Below are 22946 nucleotides of genomic sequence, written 5' to 3' on the forward strand. Positions count from 1 at the left end.
AGTATCTGATGATATAATACAAACTACTTCATATCTAGATAAAGTTTTCAAAATGTCAAACAAAAAATACGTAACGATAATATACCAGTATTCTCACGTGTCATGAGATAGTATTGAGATCATTCTGACTGATTGCAATTTTTTTCATAAAATATGAAGTAGAAAGATTATGGTAACAGGAAAAGTATCTACAAATATAAACTAACAAGATATAGTTTTGAAAATGTCAGATAAAAATTAGTCATAATATGTTCTCAAGTGCAGATACGTATTATGGTCTAAGAGAATACGCTGATTTGACCATCGTTTTTTATAATAGCTGGAAATATGTTAACCCATTTTCCTATATAAGTATAGTTCCTAACCTTTTTTGTATACTAATACTGATACATAATTAGGTTAAATTTGTAGGCTTGTAGAGGGTAATGTATCTAGTGAACCGATTTTGAAAAATCTTTTTGTAATAGGCACGTTAATAATGATGGTCACAGTCCATATTTCATCCCAGTATTCTCTCTGAAAATACGCAGGCAAATCCGCGGGGGGTCAGCTAGTCTATACTAATATTATAAAGCTGAAGAGTTTCTTTGTTTGTTTGTTTGATTGAACGCGCTAATCTCAGGAACTACTGGTCCGATTTGAAAAATTCTTTCAGTGTTAGATATCCCATTTATCGAGGAAGGCTATAAGCTATATATCATCCCCATATTTCTACGGGAACGGGAACCACGCGGGTGAAACTGCGCGACGTCAGCTATCATTAATATTTGTACTGCGCAAGTCATGTCCTCGGTCCTTAGACTCTTGTCTCTTGTCTCTTCTTGACTAAGATTCTTGACGAAGGATTACCATGAAACTGATGATGATGATAATGTGTATCTGAAGAGACGATTTATTATTCCTGCCCCCCTAGCCAAGTGACACGTCGATTCTACGATCGCTAACGCTTCGAAAACTAGAAAGATGTATGGGAATAACATTTACTATCGACAGGTCACGTGATCAAGATCTGTCATACCCATACATTTTTCTAATTTTCGAAGCGTTAGCTATCGTAGAAAGGGAATCGATGTGCCACTTGGCTAGGGGGGTTGTTATTTATAAAAATGAATTATGCTTCATACGATTTAGACTAACTTTAAGTTCATCCAGCCTCCAAAATCCACCATGGTTCAAACTCTTTAGTTACCTATCGTATTTGCCTATAATAGGAATATGGTTGAAAAACTTTAAGCATATATACAAATCATTTTGATTCAATTTAGTTTCAATTGAAAAAATTAAATTATTAATTAATGCTAGTAATTTAGTACTTTAAAACAAAAATTGGTTAACTTCAAAATTTATTATTGAGATGTACTGCAATATCTAATTAAATTTTAGTGAAAAAACGTTAAAATTATGATTTTTAAATTTTATTGTACAAAATGGCTTGTTACTAATTTCTCCTCATCCCAAGGCTTATCAGCTAGGTAGGTATATACCACGGTGTATGAATCAAAACTTTAGCCGCTACATGAACAGGCAGCGATTTTGTTTTTGCTTTCATTAACATGACAATTTCAACGAAATAACATTTATAACGTCATTTTACATAAGTTTTCAACCGACGAAAACAGAGAAAATGTTAACATTTCGACGTTCATACTTTTTTATATATTGAACACTTGTAACTTTTTACTGAGGAGTTCGATTTTAACTTTTTTTTGGAACACCGAGATACTACTAATCATAATTACCCTGCAGGAGTTTCGAAAATTTCAAAGTATAGAGTCATCACGTTTCGTAATATTTGTAATAGTAAATATTTAACTGAACTAATCGTTAATATCTTATCATTATATTAGTCTAACAAAGGCGCATTTTAGTTTTAACACGCGATAAATTAGATATTTTGAAGTAACTAGGTTTTTTACTTGAACTTGAACCAAATTTATTACGAAAACTAGTTATTGCTTTGTGATAAAACACATTCTTCTGAAATAGATGTCCATTGTCGATATAAAAGTGTATTCAAACCGAAATTGTTACGAAACGTTTGAACAAATCGGCGATGAAACTGAATGTCGGCCTCTTGTTATGGTAACTGCTAAACTGCAGAATTATGCCATGTTGCATAATTTCTAACCCTTTAGGGTTTTCACTTATCTCCCGTTGAAATTAACGTACCTAATTGTTAGATTATTATTTGTATAGTAAAGTATTTGTTATTTTTATGTGTAGATATACTCACTTTAGATTTTTAACAATACGATTTTTGTTTCCTATTTTTAGTGAAATCGATTTTTAAAAATTTTAAAATTTACCTATTAATTTAAAATACTACATAAATTTATTTTTAAGTATAGTATGTATGAAATGATTTTAATAATAATTATGTTTTTTTGGATGAAACACTTATTTCATACACTAAAATTTTTATAATTATTACCTACTTCTCTTTATTTTCGGAGTTAGACCAATGATTATTATTAATCTAAGTACATATTTTCCATCGTCACGAATATTTGTAAAACCATATAAGTGAATATTATGCTTTAATATTTTAAATTGAATTAAAAATATACTAATGAACTATTTTTCACAAAATATTTTATAAAACCATTGAAAAAAGATATTTTACTTCCAAAAAATAATAAAACTTACCTAACACTATATATTTTTCGTTGTTCTAATAATTTATATGATATCTTGGGAAATGCGAGCCGGCACTAAACTCAAACGATCTAGTAGCGAAATAGCGTTTTGCATTATTCCTATGCCTTTTATTATCGTTACGTATGATTGACGTTATCAGCTTACATTGGGATCCCTAGTATATAAGACAATTGCTTTAACTCATTTAAGACGCATATTTAAAAAATAAGATAGTTCGGTTCCGTATCAGAAATGATTATCGGAACAATTTTTGATGTGGTATTATAATTCGTTGGAGCCGGCTGCACACTTGAAAAAAGATGACGTCATGCGTCGTTCCCTGGCTCTAGGGTTGCCAACTTTTTTTTACAAGAAATTCTGGTCTATGAAGATTATTAAACAGTATTTTAGAAAAACTAACTTTTTTATGTGAAAAATGCAACCATTCCATCAGTATTTGCATGACGTTGTCACTTCAACTATCGTCAGTAAACCGACTTTACCGACAACCGATTTTTTATTCTAATCCAAAATCATTTCTTTCAGACGGGCATAGCACTCTTTGCTCTCTATTCTCTTTGACTATCTGCCCTCTTACACTATATTGTCGAAAGACAGAACCTATAAAGCCGGTAAGAAACTTAGTGGTTGCTCATTGCAAATCAAACATCATATAAATACTTACAGTAATTATCATCTACAATGTTTTTATTATAATTACGTACTTTTCGCGTAAAGATCCGATTGCCTTCAAGCATCTTTGTCATTAAGGAATTCATCAATCACATAGTAATCTTCTCTTAGAACTTAAATTGTTTAATATTTAACATATTTAAAACCGTGTGTTCATAAACATAATGTTTACCTATAGATTGTTTTCATAATTTTCCCTAAAAATGTATTTTATTTTTTAACTAACATAAATAAGCAGAAGGATGAGACAAAGACGCTTATACTATGACACACGCAAAAGGTACTCGTATGTTTGAATACATATATGGTTAGATACTTTAACAACAACTTTGCGTTCTAAATTCCTCAGTGCCTGAAAACGAAAGTCTTCGAATAGTGCATGTTGCCAGTGATGACATACGGATCCAAAAGCTTAAAATCACTCATGGAGCGAGCTATGCTTGGAGTTTTTCTGCGTGATCGGATCAGAAATGAGACGCAGACGAACCAAAGTCACTGGCATTGCTCAGCGAGTCGCGAAGTCAGTGGCAATGGGCAGGCCACATAGTTCAGATAGCCGATGGACGTTGGGGTCCCAAGGTGCTGGGATGGCGACCCCGCACCGGAAAGCGCAGTGTTGGTCGACCACCCACTAGGTGGACTGAAAACATCAAGCGGGTTGCAGGGAGCCGTTGGATGGTGGCGGCTTGAGACCGTTGGTTTTGGAAGTCCATGCATGTGTCCAGTAGTAATAATGATGATGATGACTTTAACAACTTCTTGTTTCTACTACTATTCGCTTCATACTGGTTTATTACGCTTATTTAAGTAGGTACTAATTATATCTAAGAGGTCAGTTACTAATGTTGTCTCGACGATATTGCACCACTGTAATGCGGAAGTCCTTATAGTTATAGCTGACTAGCAATTCCCAAAGTGTTCTAGCAATTCCCAAACGGAGTCAAAATAAAGTCAAGTTTAAATATTACGCACGTGAGATGAAGGCACTGTGCCTATCTGCGTTTTAAATGTTCTATTCAATCTACCAACTGTAACTATTCTCTGTCTATCTATTAAGATTATTTTTATAAAAATACTAGAGTAGCAATTGTTTTATGTACTAATAGCGGACGCCCGCGACTTCGTCCGCGTATAAATATTATACTTATTAAATACTTATTAAACGTATACGTATATTTATTAAACAGTCCACTAATCATTTTACCTAGAAAAATAAAGGACTTTCCATACAAACTTTGTATCCTTACTAAAATAAGAACCGGGTGAACCGCGAATAAGTCTGTTTATGATGAATTTCGGTCCAACCTGTATCACAAAAACTATGATAACTCTACTAATATATACAAAAATAACTAATATATATAAAAATTTGAGTTTCTATTAAAAACAGAACAAATGCTTTTGAATCACGTGATTAAAGAAGGTTTGGGAATGACTGTTCTAAGCTCTAATATGATAATGCACGCAGATTGGATGCTCTAATTCGCTTAACCCGAGGCCATATTACACTAATCTATTTTTGACACTTTGTTGATTCATACCTTCGTCAGCCTATTTGAATACCCCACTGCAGAGCAAAACCTCCCTTATTCACACGCTTCTGTAATCTGAAAATCTTGGAAGCTTAATTTGACCCACTTCCCGGTTTTCGATTAGGATTAAATTTTGCACACGCTCTGAGTTTTGATGACAATATATGACTAGCTAAGAATCGTCATTAGGAATCCAATATGGCGGCCTCCCCTAGATGGCGAACTAGCTAGTCTAGACTAGTCAGTAATACGAAAAAAATAGTCACGTGACTTAAATTCAATATGGCGGACGTCCAAAATAGCGGACAGGCTATTTAAAATGCACCCCTATGATATAGGTATCAAGCGTGTTATTGTAAGAGTGGACTTGGATTTGATGTAATAGTTGACGGCACAAACAGATTGCTCACGTAATGTAAACTTGTTTTTTACTCAATGACAAGTGACAAGCCCTTGACTACGATAGCACCTGATCGAAGTGACAATGCAAACTATTATTTATTAATGGTAAGCGTCCACACATCCACGTCGTACGTATCGGGCGCATCAAAGAATACTACCACAGGTGATACTACGATCCGGTGACGGTAATAAGATAGAAGCGAGCATAAGAGGTAGGTACAAGTTCATTCTCCCCATCCCCAACTATCTCAGACTGTTTCTACGCGGCATCGTACCGGAACGCTAAATCGCTTCGCGGTACGTCTTTGGCGGTAGGATGGTAACTAGCCAAGCCCGAAGCCTCCCATAGTCCCACCAGCCAGAAATGGACCATTTATGAAAATGTCAATCGGCCCAGTCGGGGATCGAGCCAAGGACCTCCGACTTGTAAATCCACCACGCACACCACTGCGCCACGGAGGCCGTCAAATCTACATAATAATTATATACCTGTATGTATACCTACCTACTGAGAAGCATGTTAAGATATAGTTGAATAAAACCATTTAGAACTTCGTCTCTGCAAAATAACCTAATACGAGTATTTAGGTATTATTGTGGTATTATCAACTTGAAATTTTCTAAAATAAACACTCTATCATAACATAATGCTAGAAGTTAGTGTCGAATTGAAAAAAGCCTATTTACATAATAATAGAGTTTTATTATTATCAAAATATGTAACAAAGTCACGGTTAATATGGAAAAACGTGAGCACAAAACATCGTATAATGTTGGAAGCAAACTTACAAGTTACGATGCACCAGGTGACTAGTTGACATGCAATGTGTTTTCGTTTCGAATTAAAATATTGTTGTTTACTAGCGGTAGCCGGCGACTTTAGACCTCTTTAATCCAGCCATTACAGTAGTATCGCTGTAAAAATGGAGTAACTTCTCCCGTTTTCCCAACATTTCCCTTCACTGCTCTGCTCATATTGATCGTAGCGTGATGAAAGTATACTATACCTACTGCCCAGAAGTGTGAAGAATAATTGTACCAAGTTTCGTTAAAATCCGTCCAGTAGTTTTTGTTTCTCAAACATGCAGACAGACAGACGAAAAATTTACTGATTGCATTTTTGGCATCAGTATCGATCACTAATCACCCCCTGATAGTTATTTTGGAAATATATTTCATGTACAAAATTGACCTCTCTCCAGATTTATTATAAGCAGGTAGGTATAGATTTTCGACAAAGTTAGTAAGTAAACCGTAATATCCTCCATAAAGTGTAGTTGGTTGATTAGATTGTAAGAACCTACATAGAACGTTAGATCATGTTATTATTATGTTATTAGATTCTACTTTCTAACTTTTAATTATTTTTAAGTTCATAGAAGATTAGTATAAGAGTATTATATAGTAGTAGATTTAATTACAGTATTGTCGACGGCAAGAGTGCGCAGAAAACCTTTAACAAGTTTATGTCTGCACCTTTTAATTTTTATCATGTAATTATTATATATAATTAAATAAATAAATAAATAAAAAATATTCATGTAAATTCGAACTCGGTTAAAAAAATGTGATTTTTTAATTACTTTTCTCATATTATAATCATTGTAAGTTTGTTTATTTGTAGTTTCTATGCTTAAGCCACAATTCATAGAAATTTGTGAGTACTTAGACATTTTTGTAATAAAGCTGTAAAAAGGTTTTAATCCGGGGATATACTACGTCATGCTTATTTCTGCCACCAAGCTTTGCTGTTCCTGTCTAAAGAACATGGCTATCTATTATTATAAAAATATTCATTTTCTTACAATATTAAGAACGTGTTTCAAACAGACTATCGTTGAGTATTTTTGCGGTGCATGTTACAGGTGTGATACCGGCAGTAAATTTGACACAATAGATAACTCACTGACCCAGTTTCATACTTACTTGCAGTTATACGTGGCGTCAACTCATGCAGATTACAGTCCATTCTGTAATATTACGCAAGTGCCCAGTCAATTATTTGATCAGACCTCACCAGAAATGTATAAGGCCTGCGATAGCCAGACATACTTTATGAAAGCGAAATTTTTCAGCCTATGCTCCTACCTTAGGTAAGTATGGTAACCGACTCTGGAATTAGGACCGTTGCTTTGCCTTTAAAAGGCAAAGTATTGAGCCGTGATAGCTCAGTGGAAATGCCTCTGATTTCGGAGGGTGTGTGCATTTTATGAAATTAAATATCACGTGTCTCAAACGGTGAAGGAAAAACATCGTGAGGAACCTGCCTGCATACCAGAGAATTTTCTAAATTTTATGCGTGTGTGTCCAAACCGCATTGGGTCAGCATGGTGGACTATTGGCCGAACCCCTCTCATTCTGAAAGGAGACTCGAGCTCAGCATTGAGCCGAATATGGGTTGATAATGAGATATCAAGGGTCCCTTAATTTTCCAGTATGTTGGTATCATTATATTACATACCTACTGTGAGTACGCTATCCTGTTACGATGTTTTTGTAACTCGACAGTGTGAGTTTTACTCTCTCTATCTTTAGTATCTCTGTCTGAAAGAGATAGAGACGTAATCGACACCCAATGTAGTTATGAAAACATCGTTACATAACAACCCTGCAGTACTCTTTAGTTTCATTCGTCGCTTTTTAGAAGATGTTATTGTAGGGGGAAATTTTTGAATCTACCGAAGCGATTTCGAAAATTCTTTTACCACTAGAAAGCATTTAATTGTGAGTGTCATAGGCTATTTTATCCCCTTATTGTCATGGGAACGGGAACTACGCGGCTGAAACCGCGGGGCATCTGCTCGTCTAAATATGCCATGAATAAGGGGTAACAAAAAATACTTGCACAAATAAAACACAAACGTATTATGATAATAAGGTTTCTTGTTCGATTAATGCTAGTTTACAATAAGATTACTTTACCATTTCCTTATGTATTAGAATATCAATTACTTGTATGTTCACAATGTACAGTATTTATTTTTAAACGTGGCATTTCACATCTCTCGAACGGACCAAGTTCCTCAGATGTATAACTAACAAAAGTTAGTTGATCTTATCAATGAGAGTGTTAAAAAAATAATAAAAAAACAAATTTTACATTACTAGGCTATTCAATACAAATAGTCTGTTGAACTTTTGTCGATCAGAAGATGTCAAATGCCATTATGGACTAAGATCCTGAGGTGGCCAGACCATCGACGTTTTATAAAAGCTAAAAGTTTCTCAGCTCATGCTCATAACATACGTAAGTATAATGCAACTGTGATGTTGGATCGTGAGGGCGTGGTTAGGTAACCCTAAAACCAAGGGTCCAGACTTTCAATTGTCAAAGTATCACTCCGATGTCATTCACTTCATACTTACCCACCGTTTCTGTTTTAGTTTTTTTAACTATTGTTCTAATATGTTTTACAGTGTTTTTATGATTTTTTATTGAAAAATTAGTTTGTTTTCATTATTTTTATGTAGTAGATTTAACATTGTTAACGGCGCAGAGTAGGGCGCAGAAAAACAGAAAAGTTTATCTATGTACCTTTTACTTGTATCATTATATGTTATTATTAATTTAAATAAAATAACAAAAATAAATAAATGAAACTAATTTTTTTCGCATGTGATGAAAAATCATGGCCACATTCACCCGACGCTTCATGGCAACCCTTAAGTACTTATCCTTAAAGTTTATTCTTTAACAGGGTTTTTCGTATCGCTGCTACGATGCTTAGTGACTGGCAACTTGACATAATATCATGAAGAGGAAAATATAAAAAATACGCTTTATTTTGACAATTGAGATTCTGGTGCGTACTTTGAATACTGCTACCAGCTAATGCTACCACGATCTAAACTCCATAGTTGTCTACTATACTTATCTGTGTTAGCAGCATGGGCAGGCAAACTTTCAACTTTTATAAAATCGCAAAGGTCTGGCCACCACAAGCTCTCAATCTACTAATGTTCATCTTAAAGTTAAATTCTGAAAACAGTCCGCCGGGCCGCCGACCGCAAGGGCACTTTGAGATAACATCGCTGAAATTATATTAAAAAAAAATTAAAAAAAAATAACTTTATTCAAAACACACATCACGCGAACACGACACATTTTGTTTCATTGCTTTTTTTTATTCTTTAGTATAAAAATACGCACATTTACAACATTATTTTTTTAAACCGCAACATTTTGAAATAGGTACATGTGAATTATTTTATTCGCAAGTAGGTACTTCTGATAGAAAGAATTCGAACGCCTTTTACAAAATATCTATAATTAAATATCGACTACTTAAATAATTGGTAACAATCATAGATAATTATAAAGATTGTGGCACTTACAGTTACTATGGAATAATCGCAAAATTCGTTTAAAGTACATATTTTATGCAAATAAAAGTACAATATTTCTCTAATTAATTATTATTATTAGTGGTAAGAGAATTTGTACAATACACAAATAATCACTAGAATAAAAACCTAGAAAATTAAAAGGACTGGTCAACTAAAGTTCTGTAAGAGCGGTTGGACTCATCACCGAGGGGTGCTGGTTCGATCCCCGCCCCGTTGGTCTATTGTCGTACCCACTAGGAATGGGTACGACAATAGACCAACACTACACACAGTCACACACAGCACAGTCTTTCCCGACTAGTTAGAGGGGAATGGGAATATTGGTCATATTATAAAAAATATGGCAAATATTATTAAAAAAAAAGATTCATGTACCTAAGATTAACGTGTCTCTCATGCTAAGCAACTTCTAAAGTTTCGTGCATTTTTGGTAAATCAACCTTCAGCGCCGGTGCTAATAAATTACAGATATCTTTAGTCAATCAGTTCATTATTTCTTTGATAGCTGCATCTGATTAGCCCTCATTCGCACGAACGCTTTTTAACGGACGCGACGACGAAAGCATTCAAATAGAACAAATGCATTCCCAAGTTTATGTTCACACGTCAACGTTTTAAAAACGCGACGCTTTTAAGCTGTGTTGCATTTTCAATTATTTTGGGCGAGGGAAATAGTCGTAGATTTTCATTTAACTTTTGAACGCTTTTTTAACACCCGTTAAAAAAAAACGCTCGTGCGAATGGGGGCTTAAGTTTAATATTTTAAAAGTACTGACCAAATCACAATAGATCATTAGAAAGAAAGTACTCAAACATACATGTAAAATATCTTCGATAAATATTTTCGATAAAGCACATTTATTTTCCAGGACGCTTTTGAGATCATACTCATGAGTAAAGAAGTCAATTCAAAGCTGTGATACTTTTTCTAAATTTTAAAATCTCGTTTTGGTTTGTAAATTGGTTAGTTGTGTATTGTAACGAAATTCTATAAAATATGGTTTAGCCAATACAGATAGATGTAAGATATAAAACAAATTACATAAAAATAAAGCAGAAATGTGTACAACATTGGAAACAGCTTCAGTTGCACGATCAGTTCATCGCGGCTATTCTCTAACGATGTTTTTATAACTCGCAAGTGCGAGTTTCGAGTTCACCGCTATCTTTCTCATTCTATAGTATAGTGTTAAACTGAGAGAGATAGAGGTGAATTTGAAACTCGCACTTGCGAGTTATAAAAATATCGTTACAGAGTAGCCTAGCTGTATGGGACTTTCTTTTTTTTTCATCTACCCCACATGCACTTTTGTACGGGTATTCAAAACAATTCGAATTATTCGAATTTCAATCTTCATCGTTCATCATTTTACCAACCATCAAATACAATTTATTAATCGTTGATTAGTGTTTAGATGTAATTATTTATTGTTGTTGTTAAATAATATCTTCTTTTGTTATAAAATTTGAGCTAAAGTTCCTTTTACATGCGTTAATCAAAAATCTTATTCGTATTTTTTGTGCGCTAAAGAAAATTGGTAAGAATAGTTTGAACATTTGACTGAGATAATAAAACTCATAACTCTTCTACTCGTTGTAATAAATAATATTATCAAAACGCAATAAACTGCACAATCATACTGTTTTCATAGTTTGTTTAACAACTTAAATTATATTTCATTGCTTCATTTTTCAGATATAAATATTCACCAGGTATTCCCCTTAACTTACAGGTTAACTGACTCAACTGAAGTTTATTTGTAACCGCCCTACCACCCCTACCACCACTGACTTGTGGTGGGGCGCGTCACCATTGCTCATTATTTTTAGAGTGTACATAGAAAAACTTTTCATATTAGGGTTAGCAAACTGCTGCTATGGGAGGGATTATATATTCAAATGAAGCGATTCATATAATAATTATCGAACTTCACTTGAGAAGTTCGTTTGATCATATATTAAGTAGGTATTGTAGATCATGGATCAATAACTTCGACATTTTAGCTACACCGTACAGAAATCAACAGGGTTAGATTGTATCTGAACATATTCATATGTACAGATACAATCTAGAACAAACTTCAGCATGTCAGATACACATTGCGCGTGAACAAGTATTGGATGATCGCGAATAATATACCAATTGGTATTTTCATTGGGCAAAACCCAATGAAGCCAATGACCTGACAAACGACGTTACTTCTGGTTCTAAAGTCTCCGAAAGTTAAGGTTAGGTAGTGGTAAGGTGAGTTTACAAGATCGTTGTTTCGAGCTGCCTGCCGCCTTTAAAGTTAGGTTAGCCACAATAGTGTCAAGACCTATTGAAGAAATGGCACTTAAATAAGAAAATTCTTAGATAATATTACCAATAGATCTCAACTATAGCTTGGCAAATTCGTTCGTAACACTCCTGATGGTCCGCGCGGGCCGGGGGGCGTGTGGTGAATTGGCGATGAATGAAAAATCCATGACTGATGGACCTCACTACCCCGCACGCTTGATTTCACACCCGCGCATTCTTTCCCCCCGTCGCCCGCATATCATGGGAGTGTCATCAACGAACTTGCCAGACACCCAATAAGGCATAGTGAAGTGTGAATCCATCTGTCTACATAATAGCTCTCAACAATCTCATATATCAAGACATTAAGATGTTAACAAAGTTAGACTGGATGCGGTCAACGAAGAAGCGCAAAATTAAACTATTGGATCGAATACTATTTCGCGTCTTTTTTTTCAATACACATTCAGTTCCCTTGTTTGACGTTAATTGTAATATTTACATAAAATAAAATCAGATACCTATCAGCTACACCGTTACAGTATAAACGAAAGGAAAAATATTTCAAAAATGTTTGTGCTTTAAACAAATTTCGTAAGTTACAAATTGTCTCTGCAAAACTATATCTAATTTAAAATGAAAGTGCATGACTAGTTTATTTATAAATTCGGTATAAATCATTCCCAATCTATACATACTTGACACTTGCAACAATCTTAACCTTTTCTTCTATCGTTCCGAGCCTCGAGTGTAAATTTTCAAGTTTAAAAACGTGACAACAGCGTTACATTAATTTATTAACAATGGAGTTTGTTTCATTACTCCTTTAATGTATTTTCCTGGACTTCGTCTTAGATTAAAACCGATATTGTGACAGGTTGAGAATCAGTAGCGCTATTCTGTAACGATGTTCTTATTACTTGACAATAAGAGTTCCAATTGCATCTCAACTTCTATTGGTTATAATACTTTAGATAGAGATATAGACACGAATTCGAAACTCACATTGTCGAGTTTTAAAAATTAATATCGTTTTAAAATGACGCCCCGTGACTTTTTTTTTATGAAAGCAGATATAAGGCAATGCCTGCAAGAAATTAGCATGGCAAACATTACGCTCTATAACAAAGAGTTTGCCTTGGTCTTATCTAAAACCATAATGTTTGGTTAATCATACAACTAAGATAATTGTCTAAGAGCCTGTGATGTCTTCGTCATTTTATAAAAGCTGAAAAATTATGTGCACATGCTTCTACTAAGATGTATGGATCGTATAGACTTTGATTGGTAGCAAATTTTATTTTTATTTTTTTCTACGAAGAATCCTGAAAAATAATTTCCTTACTCGATGGACACGTACCTATAAAGTAACCATTCGCTAGAGACTCATATAACTTGATTTTTTATTCTGCAAACTCCACAGTCACCTACCGTACTTACTTACCAGTGGTAAAGGCATAGGTTGTCAAACTTCATAAAATCACGAAGGTCATAGACCCTCAATCAACTCAACTTCGCAGTTGCAATAACTATCCTGAAGACTCAGAACGAAACTGTATTGGAAAAGGAATTTTCCCTTTTGTACAATTTGTTCACATAGTGCCCACCCTTCTTAACGCCACTGAGTATAACGTTAATGCGACGTTTAATTACTTGAAATCTTACGCTCTACGATTATTGCTCGATCGATATGAAATACTTCTTAATAAAATAAATCGGTCCTAATGATACATAGTTAGAAATATACTAGCATACGTTACAAATTAACCATTTTAACCTACGCAGACTTCATCATACAACTATATAAATTGACGTAACTAAAATTCATATGTGAGACTTAAAGATTACACTGGAGTAATTTATCAATGAATGGAAATAATAGCGAATACATTTTACCAAATATTCGTTTACGCTATTTACATTATTTAGTAATATACTAAATTTTTATAGGTAATAAGCCTTTTTACGGGAAATGCCACTTCATTCTATGCGTCATAGTTAAGACCACAGCCAAAATTCATTGTCTTTACACAAAATATTTAATATTCATTTTGTTTCTCAATTTACAAACATAAATATTGGATACATCGTGAAATTAATTAAATTAATTATAAATCGTTAACTACCAAAAATTATGTATAACACTCTCATTTTAATTTGTCAATGGCATATATTCCCGTAGAAGGCAGGTAGAAGAAACGCAATTTTGTATATAAATACATCTTACTTGGGATCATGCTAAAGTAGATATACTTTACATAGTATGTACAAATAACATTACGCATCAAATTACGGATTATTCATTCCGTGTGTATTTTTATCACATTTTAATGGTTGGTTAGATGGCATCCAACTAAAAGCACCAAAATCGTTTGATTTTAATGCTTTCAATCGAACTCTTTCCACCACATACGTTTACTAAGAATCGTACTATAAAATAGATAACGCAATAAATATAATACGCCAAAAAGTTACAATAAAACATAAATCACGAGACCAACCGCCTTGCGTGATAAAGACATGATATATCTCGTAAGTCCTAATTATTGCAGCCGAACAACATTGTTTGAGCATCGATCGCGGACTGTAGCGCTATTCTCTAAATACGTTTTTATAACTCGACTGTCTGAGTTTTGAATTTGTCTCTCTCTCTGTCTAACACAATACTATAGAGAGAGACAACTTCGAGTCTCATAATGTCGAGTTATAAAAACAGAGATATACAGAGTGCTCGGGACTATTTCCCATAATTTCATGGTATTGACAATACCACATTTTTTTATAACTAAAAAAATACTTTTTATGTTTTCATACAAAGTAATTCAAATAATTTCGACTATACATGTATGTAACACACGCCTTTATCTATCCTTGCATTTTAAAATACGTCATCGTAGTGGTAAGATTGTCAATATCGACGAGATATTGCAACTGGCACTCCACACTTTCTTCGTAAGCTACTTCATGATATTTATCAATGAATAAGTTTGGCTAATAAGGATCGATATAAGGGACACAATTTAAGATCTATTTAATAAAGGAATATTTTTTTACTCCGAAAATAAAAAATATGTAATTAATTTGCCTTAAAGAATATAACCCTAGAGTTATGGGAAACACTCCCGAGCACCCTGTAGAGTAGCGCTACTGTGTGTTATAATACTGTGAGGTCACAAGACGACGGCAATGGCAGTGAATGTATCTAGCCGCGATCACCAATCAGTTTTGCCCTCACATTAAAATATTAACATTTCCCACCACACTATAAACAAACTAATTTTGACACAGAATTTACAATTTCGAACTAGTCAATTGTCAACGATAACAGTCGAAGTTTTGTACTTAAAATTATTATAAGAACGAGGTATCAGTGCGTCAGTGCTCGACCGTTTGAAGACAAAACTGATCTAATGCGGCTTAAGGCTTCAGCGCGTTTTGCGGGCGCAGGTCGCAATAATACCCACGCGATTTGTAAACAAGGAACTATAAAACAGACTGACAGTCAAGTCTCAGAGTTAAATACATCAATCAGACTGCCCACAGAGTAAATCTCTTTGGGTCTGACATTCCTCGTCCTATAAAAGCTGAAAGTTTTATAGCTCATGTTCCTACCCTGAACATAGGTACCCATTATGCCTAGTTCGGACTACTTTAGTATTTTAATTTTAAAATCGTTCGCAATTGACTAAAATACTAAAGAAGAGCTAGCATGTAACCTTAAACCGTCATTTTTAAAAGCAAAATCCCTTCTCTCGAAAACCTCCCAAATCTACCACGGCATAAATTCCAGTTTCTTACCTATAGTATGAGCATGGGCTGATAAACTTTCACCTTTTCTAATATGGCGTACTGTCAATCACAGACTAGCAGCACGTTGCCAACGGCAGCTGGCGACTACTCGTCGGTAGCAGTTGCTGGTCGTGTAAATGAACCCTTAGACCAATGTAGTTCCTTAGTTTAAAAATCGCGTAGGAGTGTTGTGACGAGCAAAGTTCCCGCGATTGGTTAACGCTTCATTGCACTCGGCGGCGGCAGGCCTGGGATGGCGCGGGGCGCGCGAGGGGCGCGGGGTGGGGACGCGGCGGCGGCGGGGGCGCCCGGGCCGCGCGCCGTCATACGCCATCCAGCTGCCGCACGCGCACGTCCTGCGACGCGCACATGTCCGGCGCGAACGGCAAGCACGTGAAGTACGCACACGCCGCGCACTCGTACGCCGGCGCCGCGTAGAACAACGCAATCAACGCGCACATCATCGCCGCGGCCGACACCAAACATATCCACACTAGCACAATCTTCCGCCGCCTCTCGTATGTACCGAAACTTATGAACGGGAGCAACGCGTACGAGAGCAGGAATCCGAACACGAAACCGAACACATGGGCGAAATTGTCGATCCAAGGCAGAAGGCCCAGTAGGAACAGCGCTATCGCGATTCCTATGAGTTTTAGCAGCGCTCGTCGCGGGTGCCTCAGCAGCGGCCAGGCGCCGATGACTTCTACTATTAAACATGCTAACAAACCGAAGTGAGATCCCGCTGGTCCGACCTGAAATCAACACAAATCTTTGGTTAGTAAATCAAAATTTCTTATCTTTCTCGTTATTGATCATAGAACAACGGTTAAAGTTTCTAGGGTAACTAGTCTCAAATCAGGCATTCTCAAGTGCCATATTTTACAATTACTTCATATATGAACAAAATATTTTGTTTACAGTAGTAATTATCGGATCAAGGGAATGCAAATACAATTTAGGCTAAACTGTGTATTATGCAAGATTCTATTCCACTCTACCATAAAAATTATAATTACCTCAGCTCTATACGGTTCGAAGAGCGAAGAAGCCATGTTGCCAGCGACGCCGCTGCCGAGGTATATAGACGCTATCCTCAATGGGCCCGCCATCTTCTCTAGGTCCCTCATGAAGAGCCACTGGAGAGCCAACGTGGCCGCTAGGTGCAAGAGGCCGGCGTGAACGAACAACGACGTCCAGGCACGATACAGTTGGTCGGGACGACGCCGGCGCATAAACGGTAACATTCCGCAGACGTCGTCTAGACAAGACACCTGTAATCATCACATTAGTCAAAGTTAATGAAGGCATTCACATAGTAACATTAATGTTAGGAATTAGAATTCACTTAAGGCACTGTTAGAAAGTTAGAATTTGACGTAATTTACATTACACGAAGATAATATCTGGCATTCCCTCCTGAATTGTATGGGTCCTGTTTCCTACATCTAGGCATCTTCAAATAAGAATATGCATCTTATGGTTTGGTTACATCTAAACTTAAGTGTTTAAGGACGAGCCTATTTTATATTGGTACAACTAATGTGTATTTTAAACGTGAGTGTTACATCATGAAGTTCTGCACAAATTGATAGAGCCTTAAGAATGCCTGTCTGAAAATCAGCGTTGAATCTCTGCTCATGGAATTAGGTACAGTAGACAATTAGTGACGTTTTGAGTGTACTCACCAAATCATTTTTCTTTTTAAAAATTATCACATATTCAGTTAAAAGAAATGGAGTAGTTTCAACTTACTTGTGAACATAACGAAGCTTCTTCGTGAAAATAACCCTTAACAAAATCGCAGTGCTCCCTCGTAGTGATAACACACTGCCCGTGGACCCCTATACAGCACGGGTGGCCGATCACTTCGCAGGCCATGTGCTCCGCGGCGTGCCCCGCGCGGCCCGCCGCCGCCGACCCGTCGATGACTGACTTGCGGCAGATCGGCCATTTTGTTATGTCGTCCGGCCATTCGTGTGGTGCTATCGACCGCGGCGCTTCGCAAAATCTGTAATTTATTAAAATAAGAGGTTTACTTAGAAGTCCCAAATAAGAATTGTCTTCTTCTTAGAGTGCCTCTCCATAACTGAAGGTCAGCGGTCAGTTCCTTGTCCATGGCTAGGCGGAAAAGTTCTTAGACTGTCCTTATGCCAGACTTTATGTTTCGTAGCCAGGACTTCTAGGCAAGTGCTTGGATCACAGGAGGAGGAAGAAGGAATTTAATTCTGCTTAAGTGGATATCTATATATGCATTTTTTGTCATGTTGTTCTCAAGAACAACATTGTAGTCAACTCACTATAAATTTTGCAGTCATATGTAGGACGCAAAGTAGCACTTAATTGATTTAGACCTGTAAGTTAACAGCGTGTTTGTCGACAAGAGGTACTTTATCGAATCTAACTAATAATAATAATAATAATAGCCTTTTATTCAGATTATTAATTTTTACAAACTAAAAACATAAACGAAAGATTTATGAGTGTAGTAGCTGTTTCTTGGTTATTTTTTGGAAATCTGTTTGCCAATCGGCAAAGGCCTCCTCCAACCTCTTCCATTCCTGTCTATCTTCAGCCACTCTATTCCACGTCACGCCTGCTACTTGTCTGATGTCGTCGTCCCATCTTTTTTGTGGTCTACCTCTTCTTCTTTTTCCTTCTCTGGGGTACCATTGTGTCACAAATTTGCTCCATTTGTCTTTTCCTCTTATTGTGTGCCCTGCCCACCGCCATTTGAGCCTTTTGATTTTGTTTGTTATATCTATGGTTTTGGTTTTGTTTCTTATGACAGATTTTTTCACTCTGTCTGACTTTTTTATATTTAACATGCTCCTTTCCATTGCATGTTGGCAGGTCGCGAGTTTGCTTAGTGTATGTTTTGTTAACGCCCAAGTTTGGCTGCCATACATAAGGACAGGTAGTACACATGTATCAAAAAGTTTACTTTTCATGTTTATATGAAGCGTTCTATCTTTCATGATTTCCTTAAAACTCCAGTATCTCTTCCAGCCGTTGGTTATTCTTCTTTCTACTTCTTTGCCTACAGAATCTTTTTGGGTCATTAGCTGTCCTAGGTATATGTATTCATCTGTGTAATCGATTTCCGTTTTCCCTGAGATTATAGTGGTTTTCTCTCCATTAGTTACTACTCTTGTTTTCTCTGGATTCAAATTCAACCCTACTTTCTCACTTTCATTTGCCAGTTCGGTAATCATTCTTGTTATGTCTTCTGATGTATTAGCAAATAACACTACATCGTCTGCAAATCTCAAATGCGTTAGTGAGGTACCGTTGATATTAATTCCTAAATTTTCCCAATGGAGACGTCTAAATATCGATTCTAGTACAGCGGAGAATAGTTTTGGAGAAAGAGGGTCACCTTGTCTGACACCTTTTTCTACTCTTATCTGTTCGCCTTTTTTTTCCAGTTGTATTTTCGCAGTACTTTGATTATATACATTTTTTATTAAACGAATATATTTATGTTCAATTCCTTGTTGCTTTAGGGTCTCCCATATGTTTGCATGAAACAAGGAATCGAATGCTTTGCTGTAATCGACGAATGCAATGTAGTATGTACACTGATATTCATCATACTTTTCTAAGACTTGGCGTACTACGTGTATATGGTCGATCACCGAATAGTCTTTACGAAAACCCGCCTGTTCAATGGCGCCTGTTAAATCTAACTAAAATTCTTATTAATATTTTGGCAAATTCTTTGGGACGTCCAGAAACTATAACCCGATTACGTAAAAAGGGGTCTAAAAAGAACGAAACAAGAAAATATTTCAGATCTAAATAGAGACATGCGTAGGACCAAAGATGGTCATGGTATAGCCGTGGTCGCACCCATTATATACCTACCTAACAATATGTACGAGTAGCTATGTTTAAAATAGAAGTGTTCCTGGCATAATCACATTAAACCGTACACAGTCGGTGCAACCACGTCTCTAACATGACCATTTGTTAGAGACATAATTCTTTTTATTATATGAAAGTTAATATTACACAAAGTTCATAATAAAATACCTACTATATTGTAGTTCTAAAATAGTTAAAATTGGTTATTTGATATTGTTACTCACTTAGGATCTAATCCACAGACTGAACCAGATATTCGACCTCCTGGACCGGATTCACCTGAAGACCATTTCTTCCACGTTGATATAGTGTTCTGAAATGCGTACGTAAGCATTTTGAAAAACATAAGCCACATAGAAAAAACAAGATTAATATAACTAAGCTTAATTGAGGTACAAATTTTAATTTACATTTTTATAATTTGACCGCAAACGCTTTAATTTATAAAGGGCTTACCTTTGATACTAATCCTCTAATCTGTTGTTTGCATGTAAAAAATTTTAAATTTTAATGTACAAATATAATTTTTTTTTTTTACTACTGTAGTAAATATCTTTTATGTGGTAGGCACCATTAATAAATTTTCATTTAAATTGCATGTTAAACATTTATTTTATTGTAAGAAACTACTGTGTAAATACTATTAAATATTAACCTTCATTACTCAAAACTGTGAATACAGACTTTCTGTAAATTGCAGTAAAAATAAGGTTAGCTGAAACCCTCTAAGGAATAGACAGACATGGATTGAGGGATGGAACAAATGAAGCATGACTCAACAATAGAATAGTTGTAGAATACCGACGCAAAAAGAGGGGTATTATAAGTTTGACGTGTCTGTCAGTACGTCTGTGGCACCATACCTCCCAAACGATACTAATCTTGGATGAAGCGATTTCAATTTAGTTTTTTTTGTATGAAAGGTGACTTATGGGCGAGTGTTCTTAGATATGTTTGACGAAAATCGGTTGAACTTGAGCCGTTTTAAAGTTCTGGGGGTTGAAAGTGGGAAGAATAACCGAATGTCTGCAAATATACTCCAGTGGGGTCTCAAATGAAAATGCCCTGAAAGAGAATATTGATGACTTGATCGATTGATTAATAATTTCATTCCCTTGGAGGGTTTTTCAAAATTTTCTATTATATATTAATCAGACTCTTTTACTCTCTTTTGGCGATGCCCTAGTTCTCGAATGAATTGCTCAAGCTAACCTAAGCTAAGCTTACCGAACAATCAGCCTTGGATGACTGCACACAGCCCGAGTCATCGTTCCGTATGCAACACGCCGTGTCCCGTTCTCTTCTAGCCGAAGCAGCTATCGCCCTCGCTATCCTCGCGTCCTTCCGCATGCATGGCGCAAACTTAGCTCCTAAATGTATGAGGTCTGCCGCCCGTGGTCCCAACCAGAACGACGCTGGTTCTTCCCATTCAACCTGTGGAAACATGAAAAACACTTTTCATTCATTTCAAATTTACTTGCTAGACGTGGTCGTCTCAAAAAAATATGATGACTTTTTCTCAATATAGTATGTGCAATGATTATCATTGCACAGACTATATTGAGAGCAATTTAATACCATTTAAAAAAGTGTCAACTAGCTTATTGTTGCCATAAATTATTATTGTTCCTGCGTTAAATTAAATTAACTAAGTACATGATATATGTGTTTCATACATAAAAACATATGCCAAATTAAGGTTTTATTGCTATCATTTTCTATACATATTATTATATTTGATACATATCCATTAATGTTTAAAACAGCTAAAGATGTTTTAAAGCTAGATGGTTGATTCGTCCATTAACAAGTCAACCTGAATTGATTACAATTGATACTATTAATAGTTAAGGTACGATCAACAGTCATACTACGAGTACAATGTGCCTGAGTGATTAAAAAAGAGTCACTCTAGTTCTAATTAATTACATTTTGTGAGATAGTGAATTACAATTTTGTAACTAATTTTCATTGCAAAGGTACATTATATTCTAAAATTAATGTTTACTTTGTTTTTATTAAACTTAGCTGGAATTTTTAACTGTACCTAAACTAAGCCCTTCAGACTAATTCACTTACTTTAATGTATTTAAAATATTTACTTGACATTATATTAAATTGAGATTCTATGTAACAAATGTTCTATGTCATCTGGTGCCTACTGACAACCCTTTGTGGTTATTGTACAGGTAGGTATATGATTTCTCATTTGATTTGATATTTATTTTCATCATTATATTCCCCCATATTCCGCTCACTACTGAGCTCGAGTCTCTTATCAGAATGAGAGGGGTTAGGCCAATAGTCCACCACGCTGGCCTAATGCGGAGTGGCAGACTTCACAAACGCAGAGAATTAAAAAAATTCTCTGGTATGCAGGTTTCCTCACAATGTTTTTCCTTCACTGTTTGAGACACATGATATTTAATTTCTTAAAATGTACACAACTGAAATGTTGGAGGTGCATGCGCTGGACCGGATTTGATCCCACACCCTCCGGACTCGGAGATAGAGGTTATATCCACTGGGCTACAGCTCATCATATTTATTTTAATAGGTTGTTAATAAAGACCAAATTAATGAATACGCCAGCTGAGCCACATACAACGGCCAATCACATGGCCAAGTGCGGAAACGGCCCAGAAGAAAGAAAAGGCCAGCAGAGCTGTTTAGAAAATACGTTTATTGAGTTCACTAGAGTGTCAATCTAAAAAGTGATAATTGTGGACAAAATATGGTGGTAAAGATATCAACAAAATTATAATAATAAGGGTATAGTCGACTCATAGAATAATATCATCATCATCAGCTGTCCGTCCGCTGGACGTCCACTGCTGAACATAGTAGGCCTGTTTCAAGGACCTCCAAACAACACGATTTTGAGCCGGTTGATAAAATTACAAACTTGGATATGAGAGTATAGGGAATAAACTTATCTATAAATATGCACCGCCGACGGATATCTACATAAAATAATTTATTTAAACAATTTAGCTAAACACGCATAGTGATTTTTAGAACTTACCCATTTAATTTTACAAAATCAACTTCGAAAGTACACAAACCATTAAAATATCTATACACCATTTTAAAGCACACATTTTCTAGAAAAAAAAAGAATTTAGTAGGTACAACTATAGAAATATTCTAAAAAAGTTTTTAAATTCAACTATCTTTGTTTGTTTACCAATACCAATTATGAAACTTCAAACTGACAACTGACAAGTGACATTGACAAGGTCAATCATCAAAGACTCAAAGTCAAACTTCAAAACGATCTTACGACCACAGAATGACAGTAGATATAATAAGACAGAATATTATAAATGTTTCTTTAATGTACGTCAAAATAATACTCCACAACTCCCCTACATTCTTCAGTAGACTGAAGAATGTAG

General features: G+C 35.6%; 1 protein-coding gene across 1 annotated transcript in view; it reads right to left on the minus strand.

Annotated features, from left to right (window-relative positions):
- Window positions 1-8127: 8127 nt before the first annotated feature.
- The window catches only part of LOC112049692 (inactive rhomboid protein 1), a 189551-nt gene continuing 174732 nt past the window's right edge, over window positions 8128-22946 (minus strand). Inside the window, exons 7-12 of the mRNA XM_052884435.1 lie at window positions 20776-20982; window positions 20005-20025; window positions 19773-19861; window positions 17437-17692; window positions 16701-16955; window positions 8128-16436 (exon numbers count right to left, since the gene is read on the minus strand). Of these exons, the coding sequence (XP_052740395.1) occupies window positions 16005-16436; window positions 16701-16955; window positions 17437-17692; window positions 19773-19861; window positions 20005-20025; window positions 20776-20982 (1260 nt within the window). The 3' untranslated portion in view covers window positions 8128-16004. The remainder of the gene's footprint in view (window positions 16437-16700; window positions 16956-17436; window positions 17693-19772; window positions 19862-20004; window positions 20026-20775; window positions 20983-22946) is intronic.

The sequence above is a fragment of the Bicyclus anynana genome, chromosome 11 (assembly GCF_947172395.1).
Source record: "Bicyclus anynana chromosome 11, ilBicAnyn1.1, whole genome shotgun sequence".
NCBI classification, from domain to species: domain Eukaryota; kingdom Metazoa; phylum Arthropoda; class Insecta; order Lepidoptera; family Nymphalidae; genus Bicyclus; species Bicyclus anynana.